Source organism: Nyctereutes procyonoides, unplaced genomic scaffold (genome assembly GCF_905146905.1).
Source record: "Nyctereutes procyonoides isolate TBG_1078 unplaced genomic scaffold, NYPRO_anot_genome, whole genome shotgun sequence".
NCBI lineage: Eukaryota > Metazoa > Chordata > Mammalia > Carnivora > Canidae > Nyctereutes > Nyctereutes procyonoides.
The window spans coordinates 16,772,559-16,795,959 of NW_026575146.1; the positions used below are offsets into that span (position 1 = coordinate 16,772,559).

General features: G+C 38.9%; 1 protein-coding gene across 2 annotated transcripts in view; it reads right to left on the reverse strand.

The window, feature by feature from the left end:
* Positions 1–23,401, reverse strand: part of PRKN (parkin RBR E3 ubiquitin protein ligase) — a 1,295,055-nt gene that overhangs the window by 635,039 nt on the left and 636,615 nt on the right. For both annotated transcript variants that reach the window (XM_055312055.1, XM_055312054.1), the window contains exon 5: positions 16,113–16,196. In XM_055312055.1, the coding sequence (XP_055168030.1) occupies positions 16,113–16,196 (84 nt within the window). The remainder of the gene's footprint in view (positions 1–16,112; positions 16,197–23,401) is intronic.

Below are 23,401 nucleotides of genomic sequence, written 5' to 3' on the forward strand. Positions count from 1 at the left end.
TTCGATGATGTTTACATGGTATTTATTTAATCTTCCTTTGCTTTTGAAATTATCTTATTACACCTATTGCTATCTTTCCTGGCAGATCAATATGCCTTCTCCCCAATCTAAAGCCTAGTAGTCTAGAAATGAACCTTTTTCTAGTTAAACACAATAAATGTCTTTGTTGTTTCTTTATTTTCTTGGCCCTTTGTCTAATGCCATAATACAGCCTTCAATGCAGCTCTTACTAACATATCTGGTTTTGGAATCTTTCTATGGAAAGATGAAAAATTAAGTAACTTTTGGAGTCTCTAGGGATAGTAAGTTTTCAATTGCTCATCTTATGCGTGTAGTGGTAAGAGGCATGATTTTCTTCTATCATATGCAAAATGAGATACAGACTATAACACAGAGAATCACAGGTCCTCAAGTGAAAAACCCTACTGACAATTCACACAGAACAGGAGTTCCCTGGAATTGAGGAGGCAAAGAATTATTTTCAATACTCAAAAATATATATTATGGAAACTGGACATTTGTTTGAACAATAGCATCAACTAAATCAAGGTTATATGTGTGGAAACTTGGCGTGGACACTGGTTATCTTGTGTGTACAGTCAGGGATTCTGCTACACATGCATTAATTTCTGGTACCTGGTTTCATTTCCTGGAGATTTGTTTCATGGAATAGCATCACAGGAGTCTTTTACAACTACATGGAGGTGGCTGTTGATATAATTTTCCACCAAATTATCAAAGAGCCCAGACAAAAGGAGGTTTATATCACAGAAAAATAGTTCACTTGAATTGAGTCTTGGCTTCTAAGCCTCCCAAGTACCCCTAGGTTCTTGAAAATGACCTCAATTTCTTTAGCACTCTTAAAAGCTCTTTTTTTTTTCATAGTAGACTAATTTACTTTTACAAATAAACATATTTAGGTTTTCATTTAAATTTGTAAAATCTTCAGTGACTCTAACAAAAATATCTATCTCCCAATTCCTACCTTAATTCTTTAAAAAATGACACTTTTTGTTCTTGAGTGCTACAAACTTAGTTTAAAAGTGAACTGTCCTTGAGTCTGAATAGTTGATCGGTTTTTGAAAAATGCTCTACGAAGTTTCTAGTTTGTCACCCAAATTGCATGTCAGACAACAAAGACCACTTTGTCACGCTTAGATACCATTCAATCATAATCTGAGTTTGACTTCAAAGCTTTCACAATTCAATTTTATTTACAATTAAGAAAACATTACAGTGTTTGTAAGGACAGGGAGACCATTTCTCTTCGATCAAACATCAGGGCAGAATGAGTGGGGACCATATGTTCTCTCCTCTTTTCCTTCTGCTTTTATTCTCTTCCCTCCAAACTTAGGTGACCAGCTGCCCTCTCAGACAGATGGGGTTCATAGAAGCCATGAGGGCTGGGATTGTTTAAATGGGGTCAGAAATGTCTGTGCCCATGTTGGTCACTGAGATGTGTGGATGGGCTTAGCAGAACAGGGTTACAGAGCCTGTAGCAACTTTTACATCTTGCACATAAACACTGTCTTTTGTGACTATCTCAGGGATACCTGGTCAACCTGTGATCTCTCCTTAAGGAGTCAACTTTCCATTATTATTTCATACTGGAAAAAATAAGAACATAGTCTATACCAGGAAACCATCCTGAGAAATCTTGAGTTTCACATTTTGTGAGATTCTAATCAAATCTAAAACAGCAATAGAAACAACCAAAAGAAACACAGATCCCATGAGGAGAGTAATTTGATTAAACTAAAATATTAGTTAGAAACTTTCTGGACATAAACTACCCAAATGCTCTCTCTATGAAAATTGTTCAGTATGTGATAACTCTTATTTACTATTCATATCATTTTGGTCAACATCTCCCCAGAAGATGAAATCAGATATAGACTAGTAATATTAACTTTTATTCAAACTAATGTTCTGGTTGACATATACTGAGCCCAACTAGGGGAAAATATAAAAAATAAATTTCATGTTGAATAAGATGGAGCTTTCCGTTTTTTACAGTGAGTTTAATAATTATGCTATTTATTATGGTTTACGGGATAGCTTTTCGCATCTAATCTCATTTGAGCTATTTTAAGAGGTCCTTCTCAACTGTTTCTGATAAGTAACAAAAGTTCCTTGTAAAACCTATCAAAAGTTTAACATCTATCAGAGTCAAATAATTTTAAGCATAAAATACATTATTTTACATGAGATTTCAGTATTACCATTCAAAAACATAATGTATTTATAGGTTGTTAAGTCGTAAAATAATACTCCTTATCAAGAACAAAAATATTGACCTTAGCCCATTTATTACTTTGATGATTGCTATGAACTGAATATTTGTGTTCCCCTGAACTGAAATATGGAAGCCTAATCCCTATGGTGATGGTATTTGGAGGTGGGTTCTTTAGAAGGTAATTAGATCATAAGAGCAGGGAGCTCATGAAAGGAATTTGTGCCTTTTAAGAGATGTTCCAGAAACAGTCCTTGTCTCTTCCACCACGTGATGATATCTATGAATCGGGAAGTAGGCCCTTGACCTTGAATTTCCTAGCCTACAGATCTGTGAGCAATAAATGTTTTTTTTTTTTTTTTTTTTTTTTTTTTTTTTTTTATAAGCCACCCGGTTTATGGTATTTCTGTTAGAGTAGCCTGGACAAACTAAGACAAAGACATGATTTAATTTTTCCCTTGTCAACTAAGGAGCTATCCCCTTCTCCCAGATCCTGCTGTCCAACTATAAGGTGTAAGGGAAAAGGCAACATTCTCACAGTTGGCTAAGAAACCCTTTATTACCACAAAAGCACTACTAAATCAGAGGTTTTCACAGGAGACTGTTTGCTGAACAAGGGATACTCACTTTTAAGTTATAATTTGGAACTCAGAAATAACACCTGGAGAGTGGGACCTCCAGGTATCCCCTAGCCTATATGTGTGCAACTAAGTAAACCACATATCCCCAGTGCATGGACAGACGTGAATATCTTTGTTGTTTAAGGTATGATACATAAAATATCAAAGAAGATTTACAAAGAAAATTTAGTCTTTTTTTTTTTTTAAGATCTTATTTATTTATTCATGAGAGACACACAGAGAGAGAGAGGCAGAGACATAGGCAGAGGGAGAAGCAGGCTCCCTGCAGGGAGCCTGATGCAGAACTCAATCCCAGAGCTCCAGGATCATGACCTGAGTCAAAGGCAGCAGCTCAACCACTGAGCCACACAGGTCCCCCCAAAATTTAAAGTCTTATGTCATATCCAAAGTTGATTTAATTTCAGTAATGGAAAAAATCCTAAGTGATTTTTGTCCTTCTTTAAATCTGAAGCATATATACCCTCTGAGTTGACTGGAATTCTTTTTATAAAAAGGTAAGATGCCTTTCAGATCTAATGCTATGCTCCTTCCTTAGATAACAGCGATTAGTGTAAAACTGAATTAGGTACAGATTTCTATGTCTAACGTGCAGTTAGGGTCAAGTTTATATTTGTACTCTTAAAAGCCAAGGTTAGATTTCACTGCTACTTAAAATGATCTAGTTAGATTATCTTTAAGTGTATAAATATTAATTATGAATACATTAGGGACCTTGCTCTTTTGAATTTTAAGTATATGGATATTTTTCTCAAGTGACAGAAATTTAACTTTTTATGAGAATATAATATATCCTCATAAATATATGAGTGTATAAAATACTGTCAAAAAGTTAAAATACCCTGAAAATTTAAATATGTTAAACTACTTAAAAAATGCCTATCTTTTCACCTTAAGAAACAAATACCACACACAGAAAATACAGGAGTCAGTGGTTATATGTAGCTGCACTGTAAAAATGGAATTCACAAAAAACGACTTTAAGATAAGAAAGAGAAAGAATGAATTAAATTTCTCACACTGAGTGCTCTGCCAGCCACTGGTTACAAAAAAAGTGTGCATGCCTTCAATTCCTTTATTTAATGTTCACTAAAAATAAGAGAAAAATAGTTGGATATAACAATTTCTTTTTCTACCTTTTAAACAATATGTTTACATAATTGTATTCTCTCTTCTTTTAGATGGTCCTAAATACTCCCTTTAAATTCTAATTTAACAACATCCCCAAGGATTTGATATGTGGTATATTTTCATTGTTATTTGGTTTCATATTTCCAGTTGGACTTTTACTGACTAAGTTAATTGAATTTCCATGTTTCAGAGACTTTCATGGTCATGCTTTTAAAAAAAAAGATTTTATATATTTACTTGAGAGAGAGAGAGTGAGAGCGAGAGCAAGAGTGAGAGAGAGAGAGAGAGAGTAGGAGTGGGGTGAGGGGCAGAGGAAGAAGCAGACTCCCCACTGAGCAGGGCATCTAATGTGCGGGGCTTGATCCCAGGATTCCGCGATCATAACCTGAGTCAAAGGCAGCCGCTTAACAGACTGAGCTACCTAGGCACCCCTAGGGTTATGCTTTTGTAAGTGTTATTCAAATGCCTTAATGCCCTAAAATATGATCAATTGTTGAAATGTTCCATGTATGCTTAAAAAAAAGAAGGCATCTCCAGGTGTTGGGTGCAGTGTTCATGAAGCAACCCTAGTCACTGGTTGTACTGACCTGCCACATGCTTCCTGATTATGCTGCTGGAGCTCTCAACCCCTCAGAGCTTAATGTTACTATCTCCTACCCTCCTACCAGATTTATCCATATACTTGATTAATCTTGACAGTATGTCCTTAATATATTTTGAGTCCATATTACTAAGATCATACAATTTTTAAACTGCTATATCTTTCTGAGTTATTGAAGCTTTTATCAAAATCTATTTTTAATAATGCTTTTTAAATTTTTAAATATGTACCACTGCTGTGTAGTACCCAGCTACTCTGCCACACTCAGCCATGTGCCTTCACCCGTCTCATGCCATGGGCCATCATGGCATACAGCCTCCAGCATTACAGCACTTTGTGAGATCTGGCATAGGACTAGTGGTCCAGTGCAAATTTTGCTAACACTGCTCTCAAGTTCCTGGGTGGGCACATCCCCTCAGAGCTGGTCTGCCTGGGTCCCACTAATGTTACAGAGAGCAAAAAGAGCTCATAACAAGCAGAGAGTCAGTTTAGATGAGGGCACTGAAAGGATAAGTAACTCAAACACTATGGTAGGGCATAAGCGACATATATGAGACATCCCTGAAGTATCAGATTCTGGTGAACAGAGGATATTGCACTGCTGGGCACACCAGGACCTCTTCATAAAGTCACTACTTTCAAGAGCAGAAGACATAGATGACTTTCTTAACACATAGGAACAGACACGGAGAGGTAGACAAAATGAGGAGACAGAAATTTATCCCAAATGAAAGAACAGGACAAGGCCATGGCTAAAGAGCTAAGCAAAACAGATATAAGGAACATGTCTGATAGAGAATTGAAAATAATGATCATAAGGATACTCACTGGACTTAAGGGTAGAAGACATGAATGAGACCCTTGACAAAGTGAAAAGGATTAACAGCAGAGATAAAGGTCTCAATAAAGGAAATGAAAATACATTTGATGGAATGCACAGCAGGACAGAAGCAGAGGAACAAATTAGTGATATAGAAGATAGAGTAAAGGAAAGGAGATAAGCTGAGAAAAAGGGAGAAAAACGAACTATGCAAAATGAGAAGAGACTAGGGAACCCAGTGACCCTACCAAATGTAGTGATATTTGTATTGTAGGAGTTTGAGAAGAAGAAGAGAGAGATAAGGGGGTAGAAAATTTATTTGAAGAAATAACAGTTGGAAAACTTCCCCAATCTGGGGAAGGAAACAGATATCCAGATCTAGGAGACACAGGGAACTCCCATCAAGATCAACAAAAACAGACCCATACCAAGACACATAGTAAAGGGATGAGCAGTGGGTGTTATTCTATATGTTGGCAAATTGAACACCAATAAAAAATAAATTAAAAAAAACAAAAATAAAATGGCAAAATGTAGTAATAAAGAAAAAAAATAAAGGAGCAACACATAAGAAGTCAGTAACTTACAAAGGAAAACCCATAGGCCAGCAGGAGGTTTTTCAATAGGAACTTTGCAAGCCAGAAGGGAGTAACATGATATATTTGAAGTGCTGAATGGGAAAAATCTGCAGCCAAGGATATTCTATCCAAGAAGACCATCATTCAGAATAGGGGGAGAGATAGAGAGTTTCTTAGACAAACAAAAAACTAAAGGAGTTCATGACCACTAAACCAACCCTACAAGAAATATTAAAGGGGACTCTGGAAGGGACAAACCAAAAGTGACAGTATTAAGGTAGAAAACATGAAAGCAGCAAAAATTAATGATTCTGTAGGAAATCAGTCAATGAACTCACAAAAGAAAGGATAAAAAATATAATAGCATATACCTAAAATGTGAGAAGGAAAGGAGAAAAGAATATACTCAAACTTAAACAGGCATCAACTTAATATAGACTGCTATATGCAGAAGAGGTTAGACACAAGCCAAACAGTAATCACATATGAAAAACCACTAATGAATATGCAAAGAATAAAGAGAAAGAAATCAAATTATATTACTAAAGAAAATCAGCAAAGCATGAAAGGCAAGAAAGAATCAGAGAAAATCTTCAGAAACAACCACGAAAGAAGTAATAAAATGGCGATAAATGCATGTCTATCAATGATCCACTTTAACGTAAATGGACTAAACTCTCAATCAAAGACATAGGGAGACAGAATGGAAAAACAAAGAAACAAGAGCCATCTATACACTGTTTACAAGAGACTTGTTTTAGACTTAAAGACACCTTCAGATAGAAAGTGAGGGAATGGAGAAACATCTATCATAGAAATGGATGTTAAAAGAAAGCCAGAGAAGTAATATTTGTATGTACAAAACAGACTTTAAAATAAAGACTGTAAGAAGAGGCATAGAAGGACACTATATAATAATAAAGGAGATAATCCAACAAGAAGATATAACAGTTGTAAATATTATGCACTCAGCACAGAAGTACCCAAACACATAAAGCTTTAATAACAAACATAAAGGAACTCATCATTATTATTTCAATAGTAGTTGGGAATATTAACATACCACTTAAGTCAATGGACAGGTCAGCTATATAGAAAATCAATAAGGAAAATATGGCTTTGAATGCCACTGGAACAGATGGATTTAATACATATATTCAAAACACTCCATCCTCAAACAGCAGAATACACATTCTTTTCAAGTGTACACAGAACATTCTCCAGAATAGATTACATATTAGTGCCTCAATGAATTCAAGACCAAAGTCATATCATGCATCCTTTCCGATTACAATGCTATGGAATTAGAAGTCAACCACAAGAAAAAAATCCAGAAAGACCACAAATACATGGAGGTTAAATAGCATGCTACTGAACAATGAATGAGTCAACCAGGAAATAAGAGAAGAAATAAAAAAAAAATACATAGAAACAAATGAAAATGAAAACAAAATGATTCAAAACCTTTAGGATCCAGCAAAAGTGGTCTAAGAGGGAAGTTTATAGCAATACAGGCCTATCTCAAGAAGCAAGAAAAATCTCAAAAAAAAAAAAAAAAAACCCAAACAACCCAACCATACACCTAAAGAAGCTAGAAAAACAACAATAAACAAAACCTAAAATAGGGAGAAGAAAGGAAACAATAAATATTAGAGCAAAAATAAATGATATAGGTACTAAAAAAAACAAGAGATGAGATCAAAGAAATCAGGAGCTGGTTCTTTGGAAAAAAATCAACAAAACTGATAAGCCTCTGGCCAGACTTATCAAGAAAAAATAAGAAAGGACTCAAATAAATGAAATCGCAAATGAGAGAGAAGAAATAACAACTGAAACCACTGAAATTCAATTATAAGAGAATATTATGAAAAAAATATATACCAACAGATTGGATAACCTAGAAGAAATGGATAAATTCTTAGAAACATATAAACTACTAAAACCAAAACAGAGAGAAATAGAAAATTTGAAGAGACTGATAACCAGCAAAGAAAATACTCCAACAGACTTAAAGTCCAGGACCAGATGGTTTCACAGATGAATTCTACCAAACATTTGAAGAAGAGTGAATACCTATCCTTCTCAAACAATTAAAAAACAGAAAAGGAAGTTTTCCTTTTTATGAGGCCAGCATTATCGTGACACCAAAACCAGAAAAAGACACCACTGAAAAAGAGAACTACAGCCCAATATCCCTGTTGAACAGTGCAAAAATTCTCAACAAAATACTAGCAAATCAAATTCAACAATACATTAAAAAAATCACTCATCACAGTCATTTGGGATTTATTCTTGGGTTGCAAGAATGAGTCAATATTCACAAATCAATGATACATCACATCAATAAGAGAAAGGATAGGGCAGCCCGGGTGGCTCAGTGGTTTAGTGCCGCCTTCAGTCCAGGGCATGATCCTGAAGATCCAGGATCGAGTCCCACGTTAGGCTCCCTGCAGAGAGCCTGCTTCTCCCTCTGCCTGTGTCTCTGCCTCTCTTTCTCTCTGTGTCTCTCATGAATAAATAAATAAAATCTTAAAAAAAAATAAGAAAAAGGATAAGAGCCATACAATCATTTCAACAGATGCAGAAAAAGCATTTGACAAAGTACAACATCCATACATGACAAAAACCCTCAGCAAAGTAGGTTTAAAGGAAATATACCATAACATAATAAACTTTATCTATGAAAAACCCACAGCTAACATCATACTCAATGAAAAACTGAGAGCTTTCCCCTTAATCAGGAACAAGACAAGGATATCTACTCTCACCACTTTTATTCAACACAGTACTGGAAGTCCTACCCACAGCAATCAAACAACAAAAAGGAATAAAAGATTAAAATTGGTAAGAAAGAAATGAAACTTTTACACTATTTGCAGGTGACATGATATTACATATAGAAAACCCAAGAGACTGTACAAGAAAACTGCTAAAATCAATAAATGAATTCACTAAAATTGCAGGATATAAATCACTGTATTGAACTCTATTGCATTTTTATATACCACTAATACAGAAGCAGTAAGGGAAATTAAGAAAACAATCCCATTTACAATTGCACAAAACATAACAAGATATCTAGGAATAAACCTAACCGAAGAAGTATAAGACCTGTATAAAACAGTGATGAGGGGCACCTGGTGACTTAGTGGTTGAGCATCTGACTTTGGCTCAGGTGGTGATCCCAGGGTCCTGGGATCAAGTCCTACATCGGGCTCCCCACAGGGAGCCTGCTTCTCCCTCTGTCTATGTCTCTGCCTCTCTCTGTGTGTTCCTCACGAATAAATAAATCAATAAACTTAAAACACTGATGAAAGAAACTGAAGATGACACAAAGTAATTAAAGACATTCCATGATCATGGATTGTAAAAGAACTATTACTCAAATATTTGTACTACTTAAAGCAATCTACAGATTGAATGCAATCCCTATCAAATAACAATAGCATTTTTCACAGAGCTAGATAAAACAATCCTAAAATTTGTGTGGAACCACAAAAGATCCCAAATGGCCAAAGCAATCTGTGAGAACAAAAAGCAAAGCTGGAAGTGTCAAAATGACGGACTTTAAGTTATAATACAAAGCTACAGTAATCAAAACAGTATGGTACTGACTCAAAAACTAGGCACTTAGATCCCTGGAGCAAAACAAATCTCAGAAATGCTCCACAACTACATGGTCAATTAATCCTTGACAAAGCAGGAAAGAATATCCAAAGGAGAAAACAGTGTCTTCAACAAAGGATGTGGGGAAAACTGGACAGTACAATGTAAAAGAAAGAAACTGGATCACTTTTTTACATCATAATACAAAAATAAACTCAAAATGGAGTAAGGATCTAAATGTGAGACATGACAGCATATAAATCCTAAAAGAGAACACAGTCAATAACCTCTTTGACATCAGCTGTAGCAACTTTTTTTCTAGATATGTCTCCTAAAACAAGGGAAACAAAAATAAAAATAAATTATTGGGACTAAATCAAAATAAAAAGCTTCTGCACAGCAAAGGAAACAATCATCAAAACCAAAAGACAATCTATAGGATGGGAGAAGGTATTTGCAAATGACACATCTGATAAACAGTTAGCACCCAAAATATACAAAGGACTTACACAACCGAACACTCAAAAAACAAATAATCCAATTAAAACCTAGGCAGAAGACTTAGAAAGCCATTTCTCAAAAGAAGACATCTAGATGGCCCACAGACACATGAAAAGATGTTCATCATCATTTACCATCAGGGAAATGCAAATCAATGAGATATCACCTCACACCTGTCAGAATGGCTAAAGTTAAAAACACAAGGATCAACAGGTGTTGGTGAGGATGTTTGTGGAGAAAGGGGAACCCTCATGCACTGTTGGTGGGAATGCCAACTGGCATTTCAGGCTCTGTGGAAAACAGTATGAAGGCTCCTCAAAAAGTTAAAAATAGAACTACCCTATGATCCAATAATCATCCTACTAGGTATTTACCCAAAGAATACAAAAACACTAATTCAAAGGGATATACACCCACCCCCTATGTTTATAGCAGCATTTTTTTGTAGCCGAGATATAGAAGCAACCTGAGTGTCCATCAATTGATGAATGGATAAAGGTGTGATACACACACACACACACACACGTATATATATGATGGAATATTATACATAACATAATTATTTGTATGCTGGAATATTTTATATATTATAATTATATATATGATGGAATGCTATTCAGCCATTAAAAAGTGAAATTTTGCCACTTGCAAGGATGTGTATGGAGCTAGAGAGCATTATGCTAAGTGAAATAAGTCAGAGAAAGATTGATACCATATGATTTCACTCATAGGTGGAATTTTAGAAACAAAACAGATAAACACAAGGGAAGGGAAGGAAAAATAAAGTAAGAGGAAAACAGAGAGGGAAACAAATCATAAAAGATTCTTAACTCTAGGAAACAAACTGAGTGTTACCAGAGGGCAGGTCGATGGGGTGGGGGATGGGGTAACTGCGTGATGGGCATTGGGTGTTGCATGCAACTGATGGAATCACTGAATTCTAGCTCTGAAACTAATACTACAGTATATGTTAATTAAATTGAAATTGAATTTTTTTTTTTAAAGATAAAGACTCTTAATTCTAGAGAATACACTGGTGGTCATCAGAGGAAAGGTGGGTGGGTGAAAATAGGTGATGGGGACAAACGAGGGCACTGGTTGTGATGAGCACCAAGTGACGTATGGGAATGTTGAATATTGTACACTTGACACTGATATTACACTGTTAGATCAACTAACTGGAATTAAAATTAAAAACTTAAAAAACTAATATATATAAATACAAATTTTAATAATGCCTTTTCTCCTAAAAACTGATTTTATATGCAATTAAAATGGTTTCAAAAGCTGTCCTTTGAGGGGCATCTGAGTGGCTCCAGTGGTTAGGTGGCTGACGCTTGATTTCACCTCAAGTCATGATCTCAGGGTCCTGGGACTGAGCCTCATATGTGGCTCTGGGTTCAGCACAGAGTCTGCTTCAGGATTCTTTTTCTCCCTCTGCCTCTCCCCTTCCTTGCATGCTCTCACTCTCAATCTTTCTCTCTAAAAATAAATAGATTTTTTTAAGCTATGCTTCCTTTAATATTTGCCTGGTATGGGGATCCCTGGGTGGTGCAGCTGTTTGGCGCCTGCCTTTGGCCCAGGGCGCGATCCTGGAGACCCGGGATCGAGTCCCACGTCGGGCTCCCGGTGCATGGAGCCTGCTTCTCCCCCTGCCTGTGTCTCTGCCTCTCTCTCTCTCTCTCTCTCTCTCTCTCTGTGACTATCATAAATAAATGAATAAAAATTAAAAAAAATCTGGATAATTAAAAAAAACATTTGCCTGGTATGTCATTTTCTACTCTTTTACTCCCAATGCTTTTGTTTTCATATTTTAGGTATATCTTTTGTAACTCATGTAGAGCTGGATTTTCTACTTTAAACCTAGTCTTAGAATCTTAATCTTTTATTTATTTATTTCTTAAAAAATTATTTATTTATTTATTTATTCATGATAGACATAGAGAGAGAGAGAGGCAGAGACACAGGCAGAGGGAGAAGCAGGCTCCACGCCGGGAGCCCGACGCGGGACTTGATCCAGGGACTCCAGGATCGCGCCCTGGGCCAAAGGCAGGCGCCAAACTGCTGAGCCACCCAGGGATCCCCAAAATCTTAATCTTTTAAAGTTCAGTACATTTAAATGTTATTTTATCACCATTGTATTTGGTTTTATCCTATCGTTTTGTGTGTGTGTGTGTGTTTGTGCATGCATGTGTGTACTCACGTGCGCATGTGTGAGCGTGCTACTTATCTGTCCCACTTTCCTCTACTTCACTATCCTCTCTTTCTTTTTTAAAACTAATTTGACATCTGTATTTTATTTCAATCCCTGGAATGGTTATCTTAGGCAATTCAAATGATCTTTAGCTTCAAGGGTTAGATGTTGAAAACCACTAGATGGAGTAGATCACGGGGCCAGATGCTGTTTCCCAGGAGGGTAAACATGACAGCTTCTGAGAAGCTCCTAGCCCGAGGCTCCAATGACAGTCATGGAGATGCTGAAATTGGCTGGGACTGATGACCTTGGAGGGTGTGGTTGTGTGCCTCTCCTGGGAGAAGAGGGGCTTCTGGACAAAGCCCAGGGCACATCTATGGTGTATACACTGGAAAACATTGTACTTCTGCTCCTGCTGGGACTTGAGGCCTCCAACCCCAAAAGGGGTGTGTGTGGTGAGTCGGCCTGGGCACTGGACAGCAAGAACATGACCTGCCCCAGGCACCCAAGACTCAGACTTGAACCTACAAATTCAAGGTGTGTAGGGAGGCTTTCCAAGAAAAGCAGCCTTTATTTACCACCTGACAACTGACGGAGAGCACAATTCCACATGATCAGGAGTGCGAGGTGTCCTCAGAAAGTGCACAGCAGAGAAGAGCCTTCCATGAATAACGCCAGCAAGGAAGCCTTCATTAGAAACACTCTTCTTGTTTGGCACCAGAAAGTTTCAAGCATGGAAAGCTGTTTGAGTGCAGTAAGTATGAGACAGCCAAAGCCCCCACCTCCTTCTGGAAGTCCAGACAGCAGAAAGGCCTGGAGTGGGAACTCCTTCAGGAGCTCCTGTGTCACCTGTCACCAGAAAGGTAACATGCTGGTAGGGGTTTATGAGTGCAGCCAATGTGGCATGTCTCCAGCATAAGATACACACTTGGTAGTTCACACCAGAGAGGGGCTTTGGCCACGGGAGGGTGGGAACTCACTCAGCATTCATCCTTGCTCTAAAGAGATGTATTCATACCTGAGAGGGGACTGTGAGAAAGCCTCCGGTCCAAAGAGGTGGTGGGGAGACACTGTGAGAGCTTGTGTGCAAGCTGGCAGGGGTTGTGCTGCATTCCCTGTCCCCCCCTCCCTGGGGAAAGCTGTCTGACCCCCACAGCTATAGCAGAACCCATCCCTCCTTTCCACCCTGGCTGTGCTGAGAGGCATAGCACCACCCATGACATCAAAGAAGGTGGCCCCTGTATCTCCCCTGTCACTGCGTAGGCATAGATCTCAGCCAGGTGGCAAAGGGACCCTGAGGGGCATCTACTGGTGGCTTCTGGACAAGGTTCTCTTGCTTCATGGCTTTCTTTTTTCTTCTTCTTATTCTTTTAAGTCTTTAGCTGACGGCTCTGATGGTTTCAATCCCCTTATCCTGGACACACTTCCTCAGTATGCCCTGCACCATGTGATAATAAAGGCTTCACCACATTTCACCAGGGGCATCCTATTGGGGTGGGCTGCAAATAGAAATGGGTGGCTTCCAGCTGCAGGGGGTCAGCCTCAGGACCAGCAGCACATGCCTCAGGGCACCATGGAGCAGGCTCATTTCTGAAGGGTTTTGTGGACAGACCTTCTTGTCTGGAATGCAGACTCAATTATGAGTTCAGACTTCAACCTGGGCTGGGGACGATGTGTATAATCCTAGAGTGGTCTGGGAAGGTGGGCAGGGGCTGTCCTCCTTCTCGAGGAGTCTGAATTTGCCTGGGATCTGGTTCATTGTGAGACCTTGGGCAGTCAATAGAGCAGGTGCACATGGGTGAGGAACAGCGAACAGGAGATTACAGTGAGCAGGGGTGTAGGTGGTAGGGGTGGTAAGGACAGCACACACTGCCTCTCCAGGAAGCTAGCACTTCCTCTCCTCTGGTAGACCTCACAAGGGTATCGTGTTTTATGGGTACTAGCTCTATGTAGGATTCTGTGGTTTCATTTGCCACCTTGATGAAGCCATAAACTCAGCTATAGCCTTCCATGGATGCCTGCCCACCTAGACTCTAGCCCCCAGGGATCAGTAGTTACTACCAAGGGGGTGGCTGGCTTCAGCCAACACAATTTTCCCCCTGGAAAAAATTTCTCCTAGTTTTGATATATATATACTTTTTCTTATTAAGCTCTCAGCACAGCCATTCCTTTAAAAATGCATGTTTGTAATTTAGTCCAGTATTTTTATATGGTGTGCACTGAAAAGATTTTGAAGGGTATCAGCTCACCATGCTGTCAGATAGAGCTACGATATAACTTAATTTACACTGAATTCCATGTACTGATATATAAGGTAAGTAGAATGCGCAACGAGCAAAGGAAACGCTTCTAGGTCCCACTTAACAGAGTTTCTCCCTTTGACCGATGTGAAGCTCAGTCCTTGCAAAAGTGTCTAGCCTGCTGTGACTGAATCCTGCCAATTAATATCAAGGTCCAGGCGAGGTAGTCAGACTGTCAGGAATTACAGTCGATTTTCAAAGGATCTCAAATTACGGTAAAGATGATACAGAGGCCACAGTGTTATACAGAACAGATAACGTGTTTATGTTGTAGATGGGTGAATGGATGGAGGGATGGCGATACAGTTATTATTGCATGTAATTGTAATTAAGAGATATTGTATAGTATAATGTGTATATATTACACCTGTATGCATACAGGTATATGTAATTCTACCTAAGAACTCTGTTCCATAAATATATACACTTTCATTTCATCCTGGTAGCTAACTTATAAGACTATAATGCCTCGATATATGTGACTGACATACAAGTCATTATTTTTCTTCAGGATTTGCATGAATCAAAATCTGTTTGCGGTCCTCACCCCTGTTTGATGGAAAATGATTGTTAGTGCTGCCTACTGCTCACTCAATTCCTTGCAATCGCCCTGCAGATTGGAGAGAGGAGGCACGCCTAATGATTCTAGCTCAAATGCTGTACCTGTTGCTACTGACAGACTTTGTTCCTTAGAGAAGATATTAACTGCCAGCTGGCTGTGACAGTTTGTGAACTAACATTGACATTTGGGTTGGCACCGTAAGAGTATTTACAGCTCAAGAGATATATACACAATCAGACGACGATAGATCCAGGAATTTTTGAGGTAAAAAAGTAAAACAATATACAAATTACAAACATGATCTCAATAGAAAATGGTTTAAAAAATGAGTTCAGCACTTAGTATCTCTTTTAAGAAATATCTGCTCTTTAAGAAACATCAAACTTATGACACATGTTTGCAAAGGGGATGGGGATTGCAGAGAACAGAAGATGGTCATTCAATTGTAGAGCTGCTCATCCATATGGGATTTCCTAAAGTCCACTATGTATGTCAGAAAAAGAAAGGTAGAAAGAGATAAAGAAAGAAAGCAATTTTGAATTATTATAAAGACAAAATATCACAGCATTGGCACAAAGACTAACCTTATATCTTTGCTACTTTTTTTTTACTTTGCTAGGCTCTGAAGTGGCTCTTCTTTATATTCCATGAATATCGCTTTGGAAGGAATTTAAATTGACATGCTTCTTTTCTTTTCTTTTTTTTTTTTTTTAATTGACATGTTTCAACACAGTCAACCAAAGTAGTAAAGCCTCTAGGAAAATGACAGGATGGCAACAAATAATGTAGAATTTGGGGCAACTCAATAAATACTTTGAATCTGGTGACACTTTTGCTGAACACTATCAGATGGAAGAAAAGTCAGTTGGCATTCTTATCTCTCTTCTAATTTCCTACAAAATACTGAAGATGACACAATGAAAAAAATGGATTTGACCAGGTACTCACGGCTGTAGTCCCAGGGCAGTTTGCCGAATGGCATTCACCAGTCATCCGGTTTGGGATTAGGACATCGTCCCAGCAAGATGGACCCTTTGAGAAAAACAACAACATGTATTTGGTGCACAAAATGTAACACAAATGTACCCCCTAGTACACTTTCGAAAATCTACTGATATAAAATTATAATGAAAGTAATGTGTAGTCCAACAATTTTCAAAATATAACCTGCAGAACCTGGGGTTCTCACCCAGGTCTGGTGACCTGGTGACCTTGGGGGGTCTGGTGGATCAAAACTATTTTCGTAAGTACGCTAAGATGACCTTTAGCTTATTGATTCAAACATGTAGTACATTCACATGTAGTAATCTCCCAACTGTGGTTCATTCAATTGTTTAAAAACTGAAATAGCTTTCTTAAGTTCACTGCAATTTCAATTGATGATATTTACTTATTTATTTATTTTAAAGATTTTTAGAAATTTATTTATTTAAGAGAGAGTACAAGCAGAGTGAGAGACAGAGGGAGAAGCAGGCTCCTCGCTGAGCATGGAGCCCAACACAGGGCTCAACCCTGGGACTCCAGGATCATTATCTGAGCTAAAGGAAGGCACTTAACCCAGCGAGCCACCCAGGTGCCCCTCAATTAATGATTTTTGAATGAAAACACCCATGCAATCACGGTCAAAAGGATTTTTGGAAGGCAGCCGGGAACCATGAGGAGGCACATATGGAAGGGCCACCTATCAGAGCTGGGAGGCTGAGCAGCCACGTGTACCTCCTCCCTTTCCTGAGGCACCAAAAAATGACTTTTACTTTTTTTTTTTTAATATCTCATCCCCACTCCTTTTTTTTTTTTTTTATTTATGATAGTCACACACACAGAGAAAGAGAGAGAGAGAGGCAGAGGGATAAGCAGGCTCCATGCACCGGGAGCCCGACGTGGGATTCGATCCCGGGTCTCCAGGATCGCGCCCTGGGCCAAAGGCAGGCGCCAAACCACTGCGCTACCCAGGGATCCCCAAAAAATGACTTTTAAAAAGTAGCACCGTGTAAACCCGTAAGAGCAAGGAGAGCGGAAGACAGGGGTGGTTGAGGAGAACTTTGCAGGCACTTTTGGAAATCTGCAACAGGCTGCAGCAGAAGAGGGGCTTTTGTGCCCTGCAGGACCAGAAAATTCTGAAGGCTCAGGAGGAAGGCATGATCAAGAAGAGAGTGAGACCTGGAGCAGCAAACAGGGAAATAATGAGGTTTTTATATATTGGCGATTCTAGAAACTTCTATAGAGAAAGGCTGGATCTCCCAATTAGAAACAAAAATCAAAATAGAATTTTAAAGTAGTAGAAATACTTTTAAAGACCAGTGGAAAGGATTTTTCAACCTCAAATTCTTTGTCAATTTAGGAGAATGATTAACAAGTGATTTTGGGATGTGCAGACTTACAGAGTGTACTTGTGTGCCTAGAAGTTCTCAGAGTTCAGGAGAATGTCAGAGGGCTTGAGGGAAGGTGGGAAGTGGCCTAGCTTTGGCCTCATCCAATGTGTGGCTCTGAGAAGGAGCTGTGGGACAGACGGTGGCGTCTCCGTAGCTGCAGCAGAGAAGGAGGACAGAAGGAAGGTGTCGCCAGCTGCGGTGATGACAGAGCTTCCAGCCAGAATGTTCTGGGATCTGTGCCCAGCCCACAGAGGAGGTGAGAGCCAAGAGCTGGTGGCTGTGGTGATTTTTATTACCATAGACATTGGGACCATGCCAGAGGTTTTGTGAGCAGTGGAAGTGGTCACCACCAGTCAGCACCAGGACCACCCTGCTCCATGAGCCAGATGGAACAGTCTCCTGGCCACACTGCCGCACAAATCAATGAAAACTCAGAAGGCACGCAAGGATCCCAGCCATTCCTGTGTCTCTGTGAGTGCACACCTTCCCTCTCCCTGCACCAGCACACGTACCCACACAGGTGCATCAGACACACACACACACACACACACACAATCACACTACCCACACTCAAACACACATGCATACCACACATTGACACACATCTCACCCCACAGACTTTCCTGTGCACACAGACACAATCACACCACATACACACATCGTATCACACACTTACCACATGGAGATGCACCACACGTACAGACACACACACGCACGCACACACACAATTTAGAGACAAGCAAGAGAAAGCAGAAGGAATATAGGAGATTCAGCATCTACCTTAAACATACTAAGCCAAACTTCTATAGAGGCTATTTAAACCAGACCTCGTAAGGAGCCACATGCTGAATTCACAGATCACCAAACAGAAGAACGTAAGCAGCAGGAAAGTGTTAGAAGCCTGAGCCTACTGTCCTTAGGGAGGCCTCAGGCTGGCGTCTGCTTCTGGGAAGCTGGATTTGGGGAGTGTCTGCATCCACTTATTGACACAGAGGGTTAGTGGCACCATAAATGTCTGGAGTCTGGCACTGTGGTCCATGCTAGGAAGGGGTGCACAATGACCAGCCTCCCCAGGAAAGCCTGGGTGCCGAGTGAACAAGTGTATCCTGTGCGGCTCTGCTGGCAGAGGACTCTTGGAAACTTGCCTGTGATCTCCTCCAGACTTCATATGCCTTTTCTCTCTGCTACTCTGGATCCTGTTACTATGTGTCAGACTGTCCACTGAGTCCTACAAACCTTTCCAGTGAATCGCTGAACCTGGAAGTGTGAGGCATTCTTGGGGACCCACGACACGATGATATTGATTCATCATCAAGTGGACGTTCTCACATTCCACAGAAGGATCAAGGTTCATGATTAAGGTCCCATCATTTACGGAGAATAAGAGATTTCATTTCCTTTGCACCTCTAAGTTTAGTGCAGGCATACACAGTCCACTGTAGTTATAGTAATGTAAATATCCACTTGATTTTCAACCTTACAATCTATATACTATTGAAAATGGACCAAGATGGGCACCTGGGTGGCTTAGTGGTTGAGTGTCTGCCTTTGGCTCAGGTCATGATCCTGGGGTCCTAGGATCAAGTCCCACATCAGGCTCCCCCAAGGGAGCCTGGTTCTCCCTCTGCCTGTGTCTCTCCCTCTCTCTCTGTGTGTCTCTCATGAATAAATAAATAAAATCTTTAAAAAAAAAGATAAGAAAATGGACCAAGGATTGTGTAACCAAATGTACATGTCATGCCACTTGGACAATGTAAAAGTAAAGGCATGGATTTTTTAAAAAAGATTTTATTTATTTATTCACGACAGAGAGAGAGAGAGAGAGAGAGAGAGAGAGAAAGAGAGGGGGTGGGGGCAGAGACACAGGCAGAGGGAGAGGCAGGCTCCATGCAGGGAGCCTGATGTGAGGCACCTCGATCCGATCCAGGTCTCCAGGTTCACACCCTGGGCTGAAGGCGGCACCAAACCGCTGGGCCACAGGGGCTGCCCAAAGGCATGGATGTTAAGAATTGGATAGCAAGGGTGGAGCTGAGAGATGTTGCTTTTTAATTAAAAAGTCATCTGTATGTTTGATTTTTAAGCATAGGCACATATCCTTTTGATCAAAGTGACATATATACTGACGTAAAGCAGAGGTAAAGAACTGATATTGAGCATTTGATCACATTCCCTCAGCCTTGTTTTCCAACTTAACATGAGGAATTCAGGGACAAGTGTGGCTAGAATGCAGTCTCCCACGTTACAGTTCAGTCCTTGGCTGAGGACCCATCTTGGAGGTTACGTTTATCTGTTAATCTGTTTCTGTAGGATACTCCACGGATACTAGGAATCTGGTTTCTTTCATTTTTAGACAACTAGGAAAACTTTAGAGTCAAATCTGTGGCCCAGCTCTGGAAACTATACATAATTTTCAATAAATACTAGGTTTGCTAATATTATCCTTGCTTTCATATCATTTTCCTCGATTTCTTTTACTTTGATATTTTTCCTTATTTTATGCACTTTTTTCTTGTTTTTTAGCCTCAAAATATTCTTGCAAACTTGTCAAATCCTTCTGAAGTGAGGCAGGGTCTCAGCAAAAAATTGCAGCTTTTTTCTTTTGACTCTCCAAAATTACTGAGCACTTCTAACAAGAGCCGCTTCTTGTCCCTCTTCCATCTGGGACAGTAGCCACTTATGCTTAGGACCCAGGTCATAGGCAGGATGGTAGTGGCAAGTATTGGCTCACACTTGTGGATGGTAGATGCTAACAATGAACAGTAGCACACCTGTTGCTTGGAAAGTCCCTGGTTTCAAAGGAAATCTATTTCATTGTGGATAACCATTGACTGAACACAGAGACATTGCCTCCTTGATCTACCAACATGGAACATTCCTTCTGAGGCTGGTGCAGGAAGCACTGACCTACTTAGAGCAAGTGCAACGGTAAGAGATAAACCTCACATTAGCACAGGCTGGAGAAGGAGCCCTAATCATCAAGTGCATGGGTTAGGTCTCATTTGCATATCACCACTCAGAGAAAGATCCCCTGCCTCAAAGTCTAGGATGAGTAAAGTCTGTACAGATACTTATTTCTCATGCCTTAATTTTTCAAAGTTCAAAACGCAACGAAAACATTTATGCAACAATTCCTCTCACTGTCACCTAAGATACTACTTAATCTGATAAATCCTTGTTTTGTAGAAGGAAATTATAGAAAACTCGGTCATGATTTGCTTCATGATCTCAAACTATAACCAGAGAACATAAGTAATAAAACCAAATAGAATTCCAATGAATATGGCAGTTCAACATAATGAAGCAAATGTGCTAGTTTATCCATACTACTCATAGTATGGGTATTGAATGTTATTGCAATATCCATCCTGAAAAGTGAAACAAATGTTCCTGTGAATTTATGCCATTACAAAGCAGGTTTAACAATGTTGATCTTTTCTAATGGCTTAGAAAATATAAAATGTGAATTGGTTCACTGTTGCATACTGTGTTTTAACAGATGCGTGATGAAATAATTATATTTATAATTAATAGCCTTTATTTAGGGCTACAAAAGTCTCCAGACAACAAAACTTTAAAAGGATCACATATTACATGACAGTCATGTCAAGGAGAGAATCCCCCCGCAAATGTATTTAACCTCTCAAAGGTAAAGAACTGGAGAAAGACATCTGAAAAAAACATGTCAGAATAATGTGAAATACGTCTTAATAAGGAATCGTTTGGCAGCTTTTCAAAATAATTGTGTCCTTCTTTTGCCTAATATGGTTATACAACCAAGAGAATATATAAGTTAGTTAAGCTTCTAAAGCAAGGGTGAGCAAACTATGGCCTGCTATGACCAAATCCAGCCTAGGGTTTGCTTCTAGACAGCAAAAACAATGGTTTTAAATTTGCAAGTGGTTAAAAAGCCCAAAAAGAATAGTATTTCATGGCACATGAAGAGCAAGTGACATTCAGGTTTCCGTGTCCACAAATGGACTTGAGTGGAACATGGCTGCAGTTGCTCACGTACCTGTTGTCTATGCTGCTTTTGCACTGCAAGGACAGAAGTGAGTCATTGCCACACAGAGGACATGGCTCTCAAAACCTAAAATATTTACTACCTGGTCCTTTACGGAGAAAGTGTGCCAACCCTGGATCTATGATAAGTAAAATTCTCCAAGTTCATATTGAAAAGCACTTAATTTTTTTTAAAGATTTTTTTTATTTATTAAAGAGTGAGAGCACAAGCAGGGGGAAGGCAGAGGCAGAGGGAGAAGCAGATTCCCTGCTGAGCAGGATGCCCAATGCAGAACTCGATCCCAGGATCCTGAGATCATGACCTGAGCTAAAAGCAGAGGTGTAACTGACTGAGCCACCTACACACCCCAAAAAGCACTTAAAGATACTATGTTAGTATTTTGGCCACCATGTAATGTCACCAGTTTGTAGAAGTAGCTACATCCTGAGTCTCAAGTGAGAAATTACTTCAAATAAAACCTTAGAACTACTGGCCTATGGAATCCAAGGTGTTGTTAGAATGCAGTGATTGAAGGTGTTGGAATTAGTAAGAACGGAAAACAACTAAAGATGACATTTGAGGATTTCTCTTGACAATATTACCATCAACAGAAAATCATAAAATAGAATATTATTTAAGCACATCTATATGGTGCATATAAATCAGAAATTCAGAAAAAAGTCATTTAATGACATGAAAAGCAGTGACTAAGTCTGTAATGTAAGGGCCTTAAAATCTACTTTTAAAAATCATAGAACTAATCCATAAGTCATTTTTGCTATGTCTTGCATGTCCAATCAAGTGGAAAGCTGAGGTACTTAATTGGCTAATTCTTATCCAAATATCACTCTGACAATATTCAGACAAACAGTTAAAGCAAAAGAGGTTTATTTCCCCCATCTCTGAATTATCTAAACAAATTCTATAACCAGCTCTTCATAGGTGGGCATATACACTGCCATGTAAAAAATCATTTGCAAATCCTGTTTCCCAAAATGTTACTAAAAAATCTTAATGTTTGCAGTTTTTAAAAAAGGTTACTGTAAGGGTGTCTGGGTGGCTCAGTCAGTTATGCAGTTAAAAAAACTTAAAAAATATAATATAATACGGGTTATTTCAATAGTACTTTTACTTAAACTATGCCTTTAACAATTATTTCAAGTTATCAAATGTGTTGGATTTAATATATCCTCTTAAATGATTCTACAAACATTTAAGGCATATAATCAAACTTCAGAGGAATAATTTTGAAAATTATATGACAGCAAAAGCGACTTTAAAATTGTTATGCTCGGCCTCCTTCCTTCCTTTTCCTTTGTGTCTAACCAAGTGATACAGAGAGAGCTTCAAAGTTCACAGACTTGATGAATCCCAAGTCCACTAATTATTAACTAGAGACTCCTGAGCACGTTTCATTCCACTTTTATCCACCTCTTCTGAAAAGTGAGGGTTAAATATCCCCTTCTTGGGCTTTTAGGAATGCTAAACAAAACAACACCTTTAATGTTTGCCCAGTGCACAGGCTGACTTATGGAAAGACGGCAACTGTTGCAAGTAGTATTCAAAATAGTAATCCCTGAGTAGGACTATTTTTAATTTAGTAGACAGATAAGCAATAATTGGCCAGTTCCAAGGCACTTGACTCAGTCCACTACGTTTTTCATTTCTTATTTTTTCTCATTTTCCCCATTCCCCAGCCATTCCCCAGGGATTATGTCAGTTTCCGGAGCATGCAGCTTGTAACTCTTTTATTTATTTATTTATTTATTTATTTATTTATTTATTTATTTATTTATTTATTTATTTTATAGATTTATTTTTATTGGTGTTCAATTTGCCGACATATAGAATAACACTCAGTGCTC